Source organism: Blastomyces gilchristii, assembly GCF_000003855.2.
Source record: "Blastomyces gilchristii SLH14081 genomic scaffold supercont1.17, whole genome shotgun sequence".
NCBI classification, from domain to species: domain Eukaryota; kingdom Fungi; phylum Ascomycota; class Eurotiomycetes; order Onygenales; family Ajellomycetaceae; genus Blastomyces; species Blastomyces gilchristii.
In genome coordinates this window covers 155,154-170,584 of record NW_003101666.1, presented here as the reverse complement: position 1 = coordinate 170,584, position 15,431 = coordinate 155,154, and the positions used below count along the sequence as shown (strand labels likewise).

At 48.0% G+C, this 15,431-nt stretch overlaps 4 protein-coding genes across 6 annotated transcripts; 2 read left to right on the top strand and 2 right to left on the bottom strand.

Annotated features, from left to right (window-relative positions):
• Positions 1–858: 858 nt before the first annotated feature.
• BDBG_06981 (oxidoreductase) lies at positions 859–4,745 on the top strand. Its single transcript, XM_002622424.2, has 4 exons — positions 859–1,751; positions 1,861–2,122; positions 2,212–2,713; positions 2,830–4,745. The coding sequence occupies exons 1-4, from the start codon at positions 1,739–1,741 to the stop codon at positions 3,118–3,120; spliced, it is 1,068 nt and encodes a 355-aa protein (XP_002622470.1). The 5' UTR covers positions 859–1,738; the 3' UTR covers positions 3,121–4,745.
• Positions 4,746–4,924: 179 nt separating this feature from the next.
• Positions 4,925–9,322, bottom strand: BDBG_06980. Of its 2 annotated transcripts, XM_031722872.1 has the most exons (7): positions 8,785–9,087; positions 8,640–8,702; positions 8,115–8,586; positions 7,985–8,058; positions 6,429–7,931; positions 6,089–6,300; positions 4,925–5,913 (listed from the first exon to the last, which is right to left on the bottom strand). In XM_031722872.1, the coding sequence occupies exons 3-6, from the start codon at positions 8,149–8,151 to the stop codon at positions 6,208–6,210; spliced, it is 1,707 nt and encodes a 568-aa protein (XP_031579890.1). In that variant the 5' UTR covers positions 8,152–8,586; positions 8,640–8,702; positions 8,785–9,087; the 3' UTR covers positions 4,925–5,913; positions 6,089–6,207. The 2 variants fall into 2 exon arrangements, with proteins under 2 accessions (XP_031579890.1, XP_031579889.1); XM_031722871.1 differs by adding an exon at positions 9,223–9,322 and having other exon boundaries at positions 4,925–6,300; positions 7,985–8,586; positions 8,785–9,163.
• Positions 9,323–11,172: 1,850 nt separating this feature from the next.
• BDBG_06979 lies at positions 11,173–14,393 on the top strand (the record flags this gene model as incomplete). Of its 2 annotated transcripts, XM_031722870.1 has the most annotated exons (5): positions 11,173–11,428; positions 11,495–11,547; positions 11,639–13,072; positions 13,139–13,641; positions 13,712–14,393. In XM_031722870.1, 3 exons carry the CDS (start codon positions 11,173–11,175, stop codon positions 12,143–12,145), a joined length of 816 nt encoding a protein of 271 aa, XP_031579888.1. In that variant the 3' UTR covers positions 12,146–13,072; positions 13,139–13,641; positions 13,712–14,393. The 2 variants fall into 2 exon arrangements, with proteins under 2 accessions (XP_031579888.1, XP_002622468.1); XM_002622422.2 differs by having other exon boundaries at positions 11,173–11,547; positions 13,139–14,393.
• BDBG_06978 (uncharacterized protein) lies at positions 12,935–15,386 on the bottom strand. The gene has a single exon (XM_031722869.1). It carries the CDS (start codon positions 14,183–14,185, stop codon positions 13,334–13,336), a length of 852 nt encoding a protein of 283 aa, XP_031579887.1. The 5' UTR covers positions 14,186–15,386; the 3' UTR covers positions 12,935–13,333.
• Between the last annotated feature and the right edge of the window lie 45 nt (positions 15,387–15,431).

Below are 15,431 nucleotides of genomic sequence, written 5' to 3'. Positions count from 1 at the left end.
GACACCCGTTCACGAGGATTTATTTAAAACTTTCAATTTGAGCTTGATGAACACAACACTGACATTGTGCGCTGCTGGTGGCAGGGAATGTTAGCGGAAGGGGCGAGATAAGCGAATGAACGAATAAAAAGACACAAAATCTCAGAACAAGAGCCAAAAACTGATCCAGGCGGAAGGAAATCGGGATTTGGTTTTGGAGTTCGATCCTTGTCGAACAAGCTATCCCATGCTCACAGGTGCGTTCGCTCATGGATGAGAGGCTTACGAGCAGGCAAACGGAGGGAAATCTGTAATAATGAGATGAGAGTGATATCACTGGTATGGAGCTTGCTGAGCGAGGACCCGCTCTTTTCCCTCTAGCACCGCACATTGTAGCTGAGAATTGTTTGGAACCTTGGAGAGCTGTGAGGTGTGGTATTGTGTCGGCTATCCTGTGAGGCTGTGAGCTCTTGAAATTGAACCAATTGGGGCAAGTGGTAGGTTGGGCATCGCGAGCGCTGCGCACACACCACACACAAAATACATCGTTTGACATTTGTGGGCGGCTCTCAATCGGCGGATTCGCCATATCTCATTTGCTCAGCCAATGAGAAGACTGTAGCTCCGCAGTAAGATTTTATTTGTCAGATATTACGATAGGTGGGAAAATGGAGGGTGCAGTTAACCACATCCATGGATTTTCCTTGAGTATGGTGACCACGTGATAGCCCTGGCCCCGGCTGGCCTAGAGCCAAGAGTTCCCCGCTTGAGCCAAGCAGCCCTCGCAAACCATGAGGGGAATGGATCGTATCGGGCCAGGCGGGCCGTGAGCAATCATAGTCTAGACGCCCGCACTGGAAGCTTGCAGCTGCCGGCTGCCTCCGCCTGGCTTGCGCCTCAGACATGGTAGGATGATTCACAGTACCCGAGAAGAATGGGCGCGGCGCTTACGTCGAATTGAGGCAAACACATGTTGGCAGGGGGAGTGAGTGCAGTAGTAGAGTACTCCGTAGTCTGCTGGGGGTAACTAATGCGCTGGCTGAGCGACCCACGAGTCCTTGGGCCCTGACTAGGGCTGTTCGATAATTGCCTTTTTGTCTCAGCCGTCGGAAATCTGGATAATCCGTGCCGAGACAAATGCGTCCTGGAAAGTCACATGATAAAATTCTAGATCATTATATAAGCAGAGTCTCGGCACAGCAACACCATCCTATATTTGGTTTAGTGGTATCAATACTACCAGATACAGCCTTGATACGCGCAAGGGGCAAATTGGGAGGAGTTCCCCACACAGTGGCGGTTATGAGCTGCTGCTGTATGTATGGGTATTGTTCGGCAAGATCGAAACGCATCTCCAACCCCGTTGCCATGTTTACTTATTATTGATTCCTCTGAGGATAGCTAGTCCATTTGGATTCAGTCTCCTGATGCGGAGAACGGTATCTCGGGTACAGATTGATATGGTTAATTCAACCGAAAGTGCCGGACATAGGGGAGGAAAGGCGACACTCCACGCTTGCTTTAGTCTTCGAGCCGACAAGCACCACCCACCGCTGCCACTTCTGCCGAGGCATCTCCAACTTTCGCCATCTACTCTCTATTAGCAGCTGAAATAAATATCCGCGCCCTTGCTTCTCTCCTTCGTCCTTCTCTATTCCGTACCTAACTCCAGAAATCCTCTGTACGATCCTTGTATATTTTTTATTTTATCCATAAAACTTACTTGGTTCTCTCAAACTCCCTCCCCGAATCAGACAAAATGGCTTCTCCTCGTGAGTCCCCGAAAAGCACATGCTTCGGCTTTCCGCCGAAAATCAAGTCCCAAACATGGTACGAAAGCGACGTTTTTGCTAATTTTGCTTTTTTTTGAATTTGCTGTAGAACAACTCCGCACGACGGCCACCGATCTTCTAGGGATCAAGCACCCTGTCCTTTTGGCTGGTATGAACGTTGCTGCCGGCCCTAAACTCGCTGCTGCCGTTACAAATGCTGGAGGTCTCGGTGTTATCGGAGGCGTTGGCTACACTCCGGATATGTTGCGGGAGCAGATCGCTGAGCTGAAGAGTTACTTGCATGATAAGAACGCTCCTTTCGGTGTTGATCTCTTGCTTCCTCAGGTTGGAGGAAATGCGCGCAAGACGAAGTATGTAATTCCCATGTGTTTCAGCCTCACGTGGCCCCCGGGACACATACACATACTAAACATAACTAACACAAGCAACCCAAATATAGCTATGATTACACCAAGGGCAAGCTCGATGAGCTGATCGATATCATCATCGAGAGCGGCACGCGTCTCTTTGTGTGCGCCATCGGCGTCCCACCAAAGGCGGTTGTCGAGAAGCTCCACGCCAATGGAATTCTCTACATGAACATGATTGGCCATCCCAAGCACGTCCAGAAGGCCATCGACGTTGGTGCGGACTTGATTTGCGCCCAGGGTGGTGAGGGTGGTGGCCACACCGGAGACGTCCCCACTTCCATCCTTATTCCCACCGTTTCCAAGCTGTGCGCCCAACACATTAGCCCCTTCACCAAGAAACCAGTACAGTGCATTGCTGCCGGTGGTATCTTCAACGGCCAGTCTGTTGCCTCAGCTCTGATGTTGGGCGCTTCCGCCGTCTGGGTTGGTACCCGTTTCATCCTTGCAGATGAGGCTGGTGCTCCCGAGCCTCACCAGGAGGCCGTCCGCACGTCTGGCTTTGATGATAATATCCGCACCGTCATTTTCACCGTATGCTCTTCCCCCCGGCTAAGCCTGATCCTAGCCGTGCCTTTCTTTTCCCTGGTGTATTTTTGCACAGTAACATTTTCCCAGCTTCCAAAATTGCTAATACTTTCTATCTACAGGGCCGACCCCTCCGCGTCCGCAACAACGCCTATATCCAAAACTGGGAAGAGAACCGCGCTGAGGAAATTAAGGAGCTTACTAGCAAGGGCATCATCCCTGTCGAGCACGACTTTGAGAACCTCCCTGACGATGCTGATGATGACATGATTGAGAATGCCCGCCCCTACCTGATGGGTAAGGTTGCTGCTGTGGTTAACGAGAAGAAGCCCGCCAAGGCTATTGTCGACGAACTTGTCGGGGATGCTGTAAAATGGCTGCAAAAGGGAAATACGATGATTGCCAAGCTGTAGATATCCCCGTTGTTGTTTTTTAACTTTGCCCTGCTTCTTTGTTAATATACTCGTATTGGTTTTCCTATTTTTTATTTTTATTTTACCTGCTTTCCAATTTCCATTTCTATGTAAAAGATTTGGTTCTATCATGAAGAAAAACTCTCGATGGATGGCGGCGGGACTTTCCAACTTTTCGCAGTGTTCAGATCCACGAATCATGAGAATTGAGGCTTTAGAAGTCCTGTCCTATCCTGTGGCAATCTGGTGACTAGTTATGTATTATTTTTGATATCAAAGACTACTGGATCTACGTTTTCCGCTGGCTATTACACTGCAATGCAGTGACCTCCTTGATTTTTTGTCACTACCCGAGTGCCCGTCGTATTTTCTCTACCATCCACTCCGTACAGTATGTATGTACATGTACATACATGTACTTCTATGTCTTTCCTATTGTCTGATGAAGATCATCTGAGCGCCTGAGATCTGAATTTACACCCACGGTGGCACATTGCCCTTAATTCCTCATGTTACTATTAAATGACATATATCGATAGGCAGTGCTACTTTTATATCTGCTCCCCCTTTCTCTATATTTAGGCTCGCATTTTTTGCTCTCTGACTTTCGATCATATCAAAAACACACCCTGACTATGCCAAACGCAACTGCTTCATCTTCATTTCCTTCCTTACCACTTTGATGCGTTCAATTATTTTAGATCCCCAACTACAGACCCCCGCCCCAGCTTCAGCAGTCTAAGGCGACCAATTCCCATCCCTCAACAAAGACATACATTTACTAAATCATCACCAGCAAGGACCAAAAAAGTAGACCTCCCTCCTCCTCCCAAATTCCCTCAAAAGCATAACACTTAGATCATCACTGGCTGGAGGCGTCAAGGGAGCTAACACAGCCCCTACTTCCATATACTTCCTCAACGATGTACATAGGTTGGGTACCAATACCACCACCTTCATCCTTTCTTTCAATTCCAGCTGTGCAATTGACCCACGGCATAGTTCGTTCTGCAACCCTCGGCTTCTGCATTGTTGACAAGGGGTGGTGGGACCAAAACGGTATCCTCTTATGGTGAAGCATCGTTTTGTGAATTGCGTTTATAGGAAGTATATTCCGGCCCTATGGATGGGGGTTGGGGACGGAATGTCGCGTCATACGGGCCATCAAGCAGGCCAGAACAAGATTTATGCATCAAAAACGGCGACTACCGGGTGTACAGAGAAGTATAATTACTACGTTGTGCGTTGTGAAACCAGTGGGGGACAGAAGATATAAATTTCCGTATAATCTTTTAACATCACATCTGCTTCCCCCTCTTTCTAACCTTGTTGATCGTTGGAAGAAGCCCCTGGGGGTAAGGAGAGAAGCAAAATCCAATATATAATAAGGTCAGGTTGTTCAATAAAAGAATTAATTGCTAAATACAATCCGGCACGTCGCCCAGTGAGCAACAAAAAAGTGCCAGATAATAAGAGTTCAAGGGTCTTGAGAGAAGCTGGATTCTTGAAGTACTTCCAACGTCGTACATGTACATGGCCATGTACCAACCGTACGCATAAGAATCTGCGGGTAGATGCATGTAGCTTTCAGATTCATCTGATATAGAACCAGATACTACTACGACCGCCTTTCACTGGCCATGAGCCAACATTCTATTTGAGACCTGAGCTCCGATTGAGATTGTCCAGGATCTTCTCAGGCCAGTCCCATGGTGAGTAGTGGAGCCCCGGGGGAATGAGGAGGGGGAAGGGACGCAATGTATCTGATTATGACCTGTATCCTAAAGACGCGTTGTTTTAATCTAAAAAAAAAAAAAAAAAAAAAAAAAAAAATGAATGGCATTCCTTATCTGGCGAGGTAAGCCGTGCGGTCGTCATGAACAGGAGTAGTTCAAGATCAAGCAATGACGAAAGGTGGTAGGAAGTCATTGATTGGCCGTTCAATTTTCGATTTTGCCGTCCTTAACAGTCAGATGGGAAGTTTTCGTTTCAGAGTCTATCCTCGACAAGAAGTTGACATTCGCGCTTGATAAATCCTGTATCTTGTCTGCTTTCGGGGGCCAATTTTATTTCTCAAGACTACCCAAGTTCTGATGTTGAGGGAAACTTGGATATAGGACCGAGAAGGACTACCCTCAACTGCGGAATGTGCTTCTTCAATTGGACGGTACTTCCTGTATTATATATACCCATCATCATGAAGCTTCAGCATCGCCTTTTTTTTATTTTATTTTTTTTCTCCCTTGTGCTCCTTGGTATCGCTGCAGAAAGCGCCGCTGCAGTGCAAAGTCCAATATATGGATGGCCCGTCATGATGAAAATATGCTGATTGGGTGTCCATCAGGAGCCAGAACGACCTACTGAATGTCATCCATGCGCTAAGTAAAGATTCTAGGGGGTTCACCGATGTTGGTGTAGACGGCATCGTGCGATCCCTTGACGATGAAGGAAAGGTTATATATTTCGCGAGATTGATCAACCCCCAATTTCCGGGTGGTTGCGGGCTGATGTAATGTATGTACATGTACCTATTAAAAGAAGGTAAAGCAGGACCAGGATCGAAGGGCATTCCATTTTGCTTTATGATTTCAATTATGTATCGAATTCACATATACCTGGTTAGATCATGCTCGTGATACTGAGCCACATTACCAAGATTGAGAGGCCTCGATTCCATTTCACTGACTTGTAGTGGTTTCTTTTTCGAAACCACATCATATGAGGGGAGAAAAATGGCCCCTTAGGTAAGGGGTAGTGCCCCATGTATCAAACGAACGAGAAGGTAATAAACTCCTGAAAGACTCGTGAGCACAGAACAGACTAATGGTTGAATACTATTTCATGCGTCAAAAGGAAATGCTAAAGCATCCATTTTCAGCTAGTTTACAAATTAAAAATAAAAGCCAGGGAGAGGGCGAATAACTATGAATCATTAATAGATGATGAACGATTTTTAAGGGAATCTCACATAAAACCAAACCGGGTTAAATAGACTGCACTGCATCCGAATGAACCCCGCCGAATAAACTAAGTGGAAGTCATCATTTCTCTCCTATGGAAATGTATACATATAGTTACATTTATATTTTAGCCGGAGAGACCTCTTTTCTCGCTTTCTGAGAAGAAGATAATCATGCGCCAGAGTTTCTTAACTAGAATCTCCGCCTCCTCGTCCAGAGCCTGAACGGTAAAATCATAATCATTAGTATTGCAAGACATGATGTAACAAGATGACAATCGTGTGAAACTCGGTAAATAGAGGGGCTTGAAAAGCAAAAGAGGGGATTAGGAAAAGGACGGGGTCTCACCTCTTCCAACAGCTCGACTAACTCCTGAGGATGTCCCCGTTTCCGGATATGTTCCTCAACCACGTCGACCAGCATCTGCTCTTGGACACCAAGATACTCCATAATTTTCTTCTCGACGAATGGCTTGAGCTGTTCGCCCCGCACAGACTCATCCACAAACTCCCAGTTAACCTCCCAGTTCCAAAGGCCTTCTTTGTCCGATGGAATATCTGCAGCAAGTTGTCTTGCCGCCTGTGCGCGCTCTTCGTCCGTAAGACCGGCCGACTCAGCCGCAGTGTCAAACTTAATAGAAGTAAGTGGACGCCTCGTGGCGGCTCCCGTGTCCTCCTCATCTTCAAGAAGACCCTCGACTTCCGCCACTGTTCTCCGCGCCGTAGCCTGGGCTCTCTGTGCTGCTGCACCCAGAGACAATTTAAAGCGTTGTGGCTCTCTTGGTGCTTGGGTCCGGGACTCCAACTCCTCAGCTTGCCGGGCAAGGAAGTCGTCCGCCATGCCGCGAGCTTGTTCTCGTTGTTGTTGAGTCCGGGCATTCTCGCGTTCCTCTGCAGCACGATCGGCTTCATCCATGTTGATCTCTCTGTTTCTAAATGCCGCCCTATTCCGTATCCAGACTCCACGGTCAGCGTAGTACTCCTCGAGTTTTCGGCTAGCTTCGACGTCGTCGTTCCATTCTCGCAGGCGTTTAGCCATGATTTGCTTTTCCTCCTGTAGTCGGATATCTTCTTCCTTGTCCCGATTTTTTTCTCGCTCCACTGCTGCTGTTCTGCTCCGCTCCCGATTCAGCCATCTCCTTTCTTGATCTAAGTACTGCTTCTCCGCTTCAATGGCTTTCTTATCCTTCCGCCTTCTTTCAAGCTCTTCATCGCTTGCGTCGGTATCCTCGTCTTCATTAGCACCATTTATCCCGCTTCCGTTCACGAACGACACCCCCTTCTGGTAGTCCCTTGGGATCTGATGGCCAAACCCCTTTGGAGCCGAAGGAGCATTTGGAACACCCCTGTCCCTCGGCCCCAGAGGGATGCCATTTGCACCTCCAGCAGGGCCACTTGGTGCCGTTGGGGGCGGTGAAGCTAATCTGCTTGGTCTAGATCCACTGGCTCTAGCTCGCTCTAGAGATTCGAGTTCTTCTTCTCTCTTCAGTCTTTCAAGGTCGCGGCGATTGCTTCTTTCACGGAACGCGGCAATTTCTTTTGCGACAGTTTCTCTCATTTCCGCAGGAATATCTGACAACTCATCCTCAACGTTAATAGGAATCGTAACAACTTCAGCAGGGCTCCCGTCTTTCTGTCCATCTGCATCTTTCATTGGGGTATCGCCCTCGCCGTCCACCACTTTTGAAGGCTCATCCGCTTTAGCAGGGGCTGGCGGGCTGGCAAGCTCGGAGAGGACTTTGGCCAGAGCCGCTTTAGCCCCATCTAACCGTGCTTGCTCAGCTTCAGGGTCTCGCTGGGTAGTCGACTCAAATTGTTCGAGGTACTTGAGAGAGCTATCATCGAAAACCACCTATTATCAGTTAGCACACTGTAATGTCAATACAAGTAGTATCAAATGCATACCAGTAGCTTGCTCTTCTCAACCTCGTCCCCGTCCACCCCGTCCTCTTTCACTGGAGTCGGTTTTTTCACAGGTACTTCAATATCCTTTAGCACTTCTACTGCCGTGCTTAAACTCTCAGGGTCCTCATACTCTGCAAAACCAAACGTGCATGGCTTCTCATCCGCATCCGTAGCACGGATCCAACGCTTCAAATTCCCCGTAGTTCGAAGTATCCGTTCTATATCTTCATCGCTGCTGACTCCCTCCGTTATGCCACCAACAAATATAGTCCGCACAACCTCTTCTTTCGTAGGCGGTTGTAGTTGTAACATCGCGTCTCGTAAATTCTGGCGCTGCGATTCCAACGAATGATGGCCCTGGCCACCACGTCTCCCACCAGTCTCTCCTCCACGTTCCCGGCCGCTTTCCATAGGAGTAGCTGATTTCGATGCGCCAGAGGTGCCAAGGCGGATAACAGGAGCGGAGAAGTTAATATTGGGCATATTTGCGGGGGGTTGAAAGTTCGGAGGGAATCCACCTGGTCGGCCAGGTTGCTGGGTATTCGATTGTTGCATGGCAGGTGGAGGGCCAGTCCCAGGGGCTGACAATCCGGGAGGAGGTGCTAGATTTAATATCAGTATATATGTGCGGTATAAGGGGGCGGTGTTATCATACGCATGCCGGGGGGGCCTCCTGGGAATGCAGTAAACTCCGGTGGTCTACCGAAAGGGGTTTGTGCTGAAAATAAAAAAGTTATTAGCATCGCTTGGAATCTGTGAAGCTCCAAAAAGAGAAATCAGCGTGCCAGGAAAAGACTTACATTGGTATGGGTTGTACATTTTGTGCTGAAGTGGTTTGCAGCGCCGACTGATAGCTTCTCAAGGGCGCAAGTCAAGTCTAAAAAGACGCTGCGATTCTGAGGGTTGGATATGCAGTAAAAATAGCTTTGGGAAACCGCAAAGGCTACACAGAAAGAGTCAATAGAGGTTTCAGGTAGGTCGACAGCAATGTACAGTACAGAGATGCGTGATCCCCTTGGTGAAGCGTTGATTTCATTCTTCTTCGGTTGTTGCTTTCTTTTTTTCCAAGGTTCTCGTTGGCCTGGGCTGGGATTCGCATCACGTGATCATGGAGTATCGCCAGACGCAACCGGCAACGTCGAGCTTGTTCCATTGCTTCATATCAACCTTATGGAATAGCTTGCTCTGCTGTTAATCTGGATTTGTGAAATAATATATTAACCCATTGATCGACTTACTACTTTCTAAAAAGTGGCTCTAGTAGCCTTCTGTTTGAGTCAAGAACACCCAGGTTTCTGCGGTGGCGATCGCATATTTCTTATTCTCCATATGGGGTACAGAGTATTTAAATGCTCGATGTCAATAACAAAACGCTCATTCTACAAGTTGGGCCGAACATGTGGACAGTCCTTACATAGATTAACACCTACTTCGACGGAAATCCAACCTCCCTCCCAAGTCTGTGGTTAGGCACGGAATCATTGCGAAGGGACGAACATTTCCACCAGCATGGACAAGACCCTGTGATGAACAAGAATAGTGGTATGTCTTTTAGAATTGATCGAAATATATGAATTATCTGTTGTCGGCCAACCCAGATCGCAGTATATCTAGCCAACTGTGTACCGACGACAATGAATGAACAACCAATGTCTACTGTTCACATTTCATTTTGATATCTTCGTCTTGAACACGAACGCCTATCTAGGCTATATACACTTGCTGGCCTCGCTGGGGCAACGTGGACTCTGATAATTTCTCGAGCACTACTTTGACAATCGGATTTTTCCAAGACGATGGTAACTACGGACGAATAACGGGTCACGGCGGCCTTCAGTGGTATTTATAAAAGGCTTGTCTACTTATTCCGAGCCGTACTGTCAATGGCGAAAGAGAAATATCCGAAATTTCGATTGCAGGCCGCTCATATGTTTCCGGCCAAAGCGCTAAATTTGAGGTTCGAAACACTGAGCCGTTTGCAAACAAATGAAGCCCGATTTCTGCTGGGAAACGCTAGTCAAGGCATTAATATTCCAAGCTCACTTGAGGCAAATTTCACGCTGACCAACGATGCAACGAACGTCAATCTGACAACCCGTGGACGGTTACTCTGTATTATTACGCGGATATCCCACATGGACAGCACATAGGGATTAAATTGTGGACAAAACCTGAATGGAATGCCACCCTGCTCCAAAAAATGAAGGCTCTCAAAGCCAAGCATGTTATGCGCTAATCTGGTCAGTGCGATCGGGCCCCATCCCATCAACTGATCTGCCTGAGCAGCGTACGCCATGAAGGTTCCATTCCCATTTTCGGTCAGCCAATCGAATCCCAGCGCTATAACGACATCATCCTGTAGGGATAAGACACGCCGCCGCCCTTTTTATGTGGTGAGATTACCACGAGCTGACCTGATTGGTTTATTGTCAACATTATGTCTCTCCTCTGCGCCGGGAAATTGCATCCGTTGCCCTAAGGGTTAATTGGGCGCGAGCACCCCCAGTTTGAGTCGGAAAATTCATCAGCTGGTTTGCTCCAGGGCAACCACAGCCAGACTTATCGCATAAAGTCCATACATGTCTAACTTCTGGATTCGAGTAGGTCTCTAGAATCTATTATTGATCCTGAGTTCGCTCTCGCGGCATGGCAACCCTCATTGGGTCGAAGCATCTAGCTATCATATTTTCCGTAGGATTTCAATAAGAAGCCTTTGCCATCGTGACCCGCTAGGGGCCCGACCCAACTGCCAGCAATATCCCCACCATGTCATCCCGCACTCAAGAGCTTAGCAGGAAACCACAAAATTAACTATGAAAATTATTAAGTTCAGCCCAAGGCGCGAAGGGACGTGAGCCTTCACGAATCCCTGCCTGTGGGCCTGTCAGCTGTCAGATTAGTTACACCCTTCCCTGGGTGTTGTTCCGCGCCATTCCATGCAAAGACTGGGTAAAAAAGTCTTTTATATTGGAGAGGCTCGCACTTGTTTCCCTTGTTCCATTTACCTCCTCTCCGCCCATTACTTTCCATACAGTTTCCATCCTGTACCGCTCGTTTTTGTCTTCCATCATAGGATATATTTATATCCAGTCCTTCGTTAAAGCATCAATTGTAAATAATTATTGACTCCCTTCAAGGGCCGGAGAGAAACGCTATATTAGTCATTTTGTCGTTCAACACAACTGACAATGCGCGCTCAATTTTTCGCCGCTGCCGCTTTGCTTGCGACCAGCGCTGTCGCTACCAACACATGGACTCGCATCGCTTCTCCTGTTGATAACCTCAACGCCCTAAGAGTCCGCCAAAGTGGAGGATCCTTTGAGCCTGAAGGGCGCAAGGGCTCTGGCGACACCTGCAAAGAAGCATTTGGAGACGGCTATCTTCAGTGTGGAACAAGCCAATCTTGCTTTAACCCCAATCTTGGACACTCCTGCTGCGATGGATGCATGTCATCTCTCACTACGAAGTACATATCGCCAGCGAAAATATCAGCTAACCTGTTCTGCCCAGATGTCTGCCCAAGTGGTTCCAGCTGCCTCACTAACGGCCGCTGCTGCCCAGATGTAAGTTTGCTCGTTTCAGCGCATTCACTTACGCCGCAATCAGAAAAAAAACATGCCCGTGAAAATTATCTAATTAACGTGTCTTCTTTAGAGCGAAGGGCCCGAAGCCTGTCTTGGGAAATTGACTAAGAGTAATCTGCCCACGGACATTCCCCCTGCAACTCCAACCGAGTATCCCACCGAGACTCCCACCGAGACTCCCACCGAGACTCCCACCGAGTATCCCACTGAGACTCCTACCGAGACTCCCACCGAGTATCCCACTGAGACTCCTACCGAGACTCCCACCGAGTATCCCACTGAGACTCCTACCGAGACTCCCACCGAGTATCCCACCGAGACTCCCCCTGACGACCACTGCGATGCTCCCACCGACTATCCCACCGAGACTCCCACCGACCTTCCCACCGAGACTGACACCCCGCCATACCCAACTCTCTCTCAACCTGAACCTAGCTACACTGCTCATCCAACTGGCGGGAGCCCAAATATGCCATCCGAGACTCCACCGTACGATGGCGGTGCTAATTCGCTCAAGGTAGCCACTGGCGCCGCCGCTGTGCTGGGATTCCTCAGTTTCATGCAAAATGCGTTGTAAACCACTAGCATCATATGAGTACATGTCCTGTTCCCCTGATACATGGTCAATAATCAGGGCTGTGCTGTTTTTGAATATGTACCGAGAGGTTATTTCCCGCTGAAGTAAAGTTCCTTGAACTTTATATATGATGATTCATGTACCTCTCTCGCTCCAGGCATTTCGTTTGCATGAATATTCTTGACTGTGCTGGATTCTGTCACTCCTTTCGATTCTAGCTTACATATAGTTTAGCCGCTGCGGGCTCACCAGTGGGAAGTTGTTATATTATATTTTTAAATACTACTTGAATATCTGAATAGCTATATTTTAGCGCACACCGTTCATAGAACCTATGATATCACAAAGCTCACGGGTTATAAAAAAAGCATGTCGGGCCGAAAACCCGCGCAAGCAGCAAGCCAGCACCCAAGTGATAAATAGCCCCACAAGCAAAAAGGTCAGGCCTTTAGAAGTCTCGTTCAAACGAACGACAAAGCTGCATTAAACTCACCCTAGGAGAGGGGTCTTCACATCACCTTCGAATCTCGGATCAAACGCGAGCATCATCCACAAGAGTTGATTTGCTCACGGTGGAAACCCGTTCTCCAGTCATTCGTTGGGGCTGAGGGACCTGCAGGGATGGGAGGGGGAAAAAAAGGCTCCCTCCTGTAGGTTCGCTCCAGACTGAGCCCCCTTCTAATCCGGTGGTCAATGTAACTACAAAGCATTTGCCCTGCCACAGGCCGATCGTGTGTGGATGGAACGATGACGTGCCCTCCGCCCCCCCCCGCCCCTCCCAAAGCGGCTTTTCGGCTTCAAGTTCTCCTCAAGCTCTTTTGCCCCAGTAGCCTACAAGATCTATCAATACAACCTTCAACTATCCTACATCAGGTGTTGGCACAGGGTCTGCTTACATAACGAGGTCGGGTGGGGGGCAACTTCTTGGTATGTCGACAGATTTTCCTCAACTGATATTTGACAGGCAGACTAGATTAAATCGATCAAACATAGGAGAAAATAAATAAGAGACCCAACGTCCGTTTGGTATTTCAGTCATTGGTTATGAAATTGTTACGAAGATGAATGAACATCACTTTGTCACCCAGAGGCGACAGCAATGAAAAGAAAAAGGAAAAAGGAATAACATTCCAGAGTTGAAGCGAGAAACAAACTGCTAAAGGAATGGAGATCAAATGATAAGAAAAACTACTTCCCAAGTCCACCGAGGAAATTAACCCCTGAGGCGCGCTCTGCCATCACAACAGCAATACCCGATCCAACAATAAGCTCAAAGGAAATCAGGTCCTTCGCAGCCTCAAATATCGTAAACGACCCCATTCTACGATCATCCCGCCGTTGCTTCCACGCAGCCAGAAGCGTGTTCCCATCTTGCGTCTCCAGCTTCAAATTCCCCCTGCACCGCGGCGCCGTATCATCCAATCGACCCAGGATATCCATGGAGCCTTTCCACATAAACTGTGTCGGGTTCGGAGAATTTGGCGCTGATTTAGCGGGTAACTCTTCCTCCATCTTATAATGCCTGGTCCACCCGCTGCGGCTAATTGTCCATCTCTGCGGTGGCAGCCCTGCATTGCCATTCTCGACAAGATCAAGACGAGCCTTCATTCCAGTGAATCCCTGCCATCCCCTGGGGCAAAAATTCACAATCCGACCTGTACCTTTCTCTGCGACGCCTGTGTTCGATACTGGATACATACTAAATTGCGGCGGGAGCACGGATAGGATATCTTCCCAGTGCATATCCGTCGTGATGAAGGTGGGGAAGTAGGCGCCGTTGGTTACATTGTGGATCGTGAGCTGGAGGTTTTGCGGCAGGATCAGGCCAAGCGCACTAGATTTCTCGACTTGGAATTTGAGGTATGCTGCTGGCTTGTTGTTGGCTATCTCGATGTTGCCTGAGGCGCCGTTTGGGTCTACGGAGACTTCCTTCTGCGCTGTCTGGGTGGTTGTTGTGGAAGACTTCCTTTTGAGTGCTGTCAGGGACAACTCCGGTTTTGCTTGAGGATGACAGCTCTTTGTTGCTCTGATGGTTTGCATGGCGATTGTAAACCTCCTTCTGTGTAGCTGGAGGTACCACTTCGATGTTACTTGAGGCACCGGGGGTCTTGCCCTTTGCGTCTGTTTGGGAAGGGGATATAGATCCCATGACTTTTTTATCAAAAAATACAAAATAAAAATAAAAATAAAAACAACCAAACAATTCGTAGATTCACAGAATTATAACCCGACCTTTAAGCTTATTATACTATCTTCTTTTTTCCTCTCTTTTTTTTGGACGAAGCGGACTTGTCTCAGGCTGTCCACTAACCGTGCCAAGCGCAACTCACTACCATTAGTGAGTGCACCCCAGGATACGCGTATCGAGACACATAATTCCCACAACTCCCGGGTTAATTTAATCGAGTTGGCTTCTTGTTTTCATTCCCCCCCTTCCGAAGACTCGACATTGCCTCCTGCCCTACCCAAGACGAGCCAAGACGCATGAGGAGTTTATTTTATATAACTCACAATGCTGGGGCATATTTGCTGTTTGAAGTTGGCAAAAGGGCAGGGATTGAAAGATGTTGAAGATTTCAAGAGAGCGAAAGCGCGTTGACAAATTCATGCACTATTCCTATATACCCAACGTCCTATAGACAAATAGCCTTATTATTACGACACCGTAGAAGTAAGTGGGTTGTATATGGTGGGATGGTGGGACACTCTATTCATTTTTCCCGTTCCGACCACTCCCCAACCGGCCCAACTAGCCCATATCCATAACTATCCATTGGGTTACTCTCTGACGAAAACCCTCACTCTGTCTACCTGTCATTCCAGGCTGTGATGAGGTGGACAAGCGATCTGATACCCAACCGCCCCTTCTGGCAAGCGGAGTTCTAGAACATCCTGTCCCTTGAGCGACTAGCAAAAATTTTATCCTTCCTCGTCGCCCACTCTTCCAGACGACAAAGGATTCAACTTGCAAATAATGGTAATACAGGGTAAGAATCGAAACAACAGCCGCATAGGGGATGATACAGCGCGGCTACTTGTATTCGGACAGCAATGTCACAGAACTTTGTTCCCAGACATGGATGGAAGGGAAGTCGGCGGCTAGTTGGTCATTGTTATTAATCGTCCTGCATCAGCGATTATTGGAACAAGAACGTCTTATATTCTAAAGAGGATCACTCCGGGAAGCCAGGGTTGCTTGATTACGTCTAGTTATTGTAGTATTTCGATATTCCGGACAGACTGTCCAGACTGGAGACCAGAAGGTACTTACGGAGCACAGTATGCC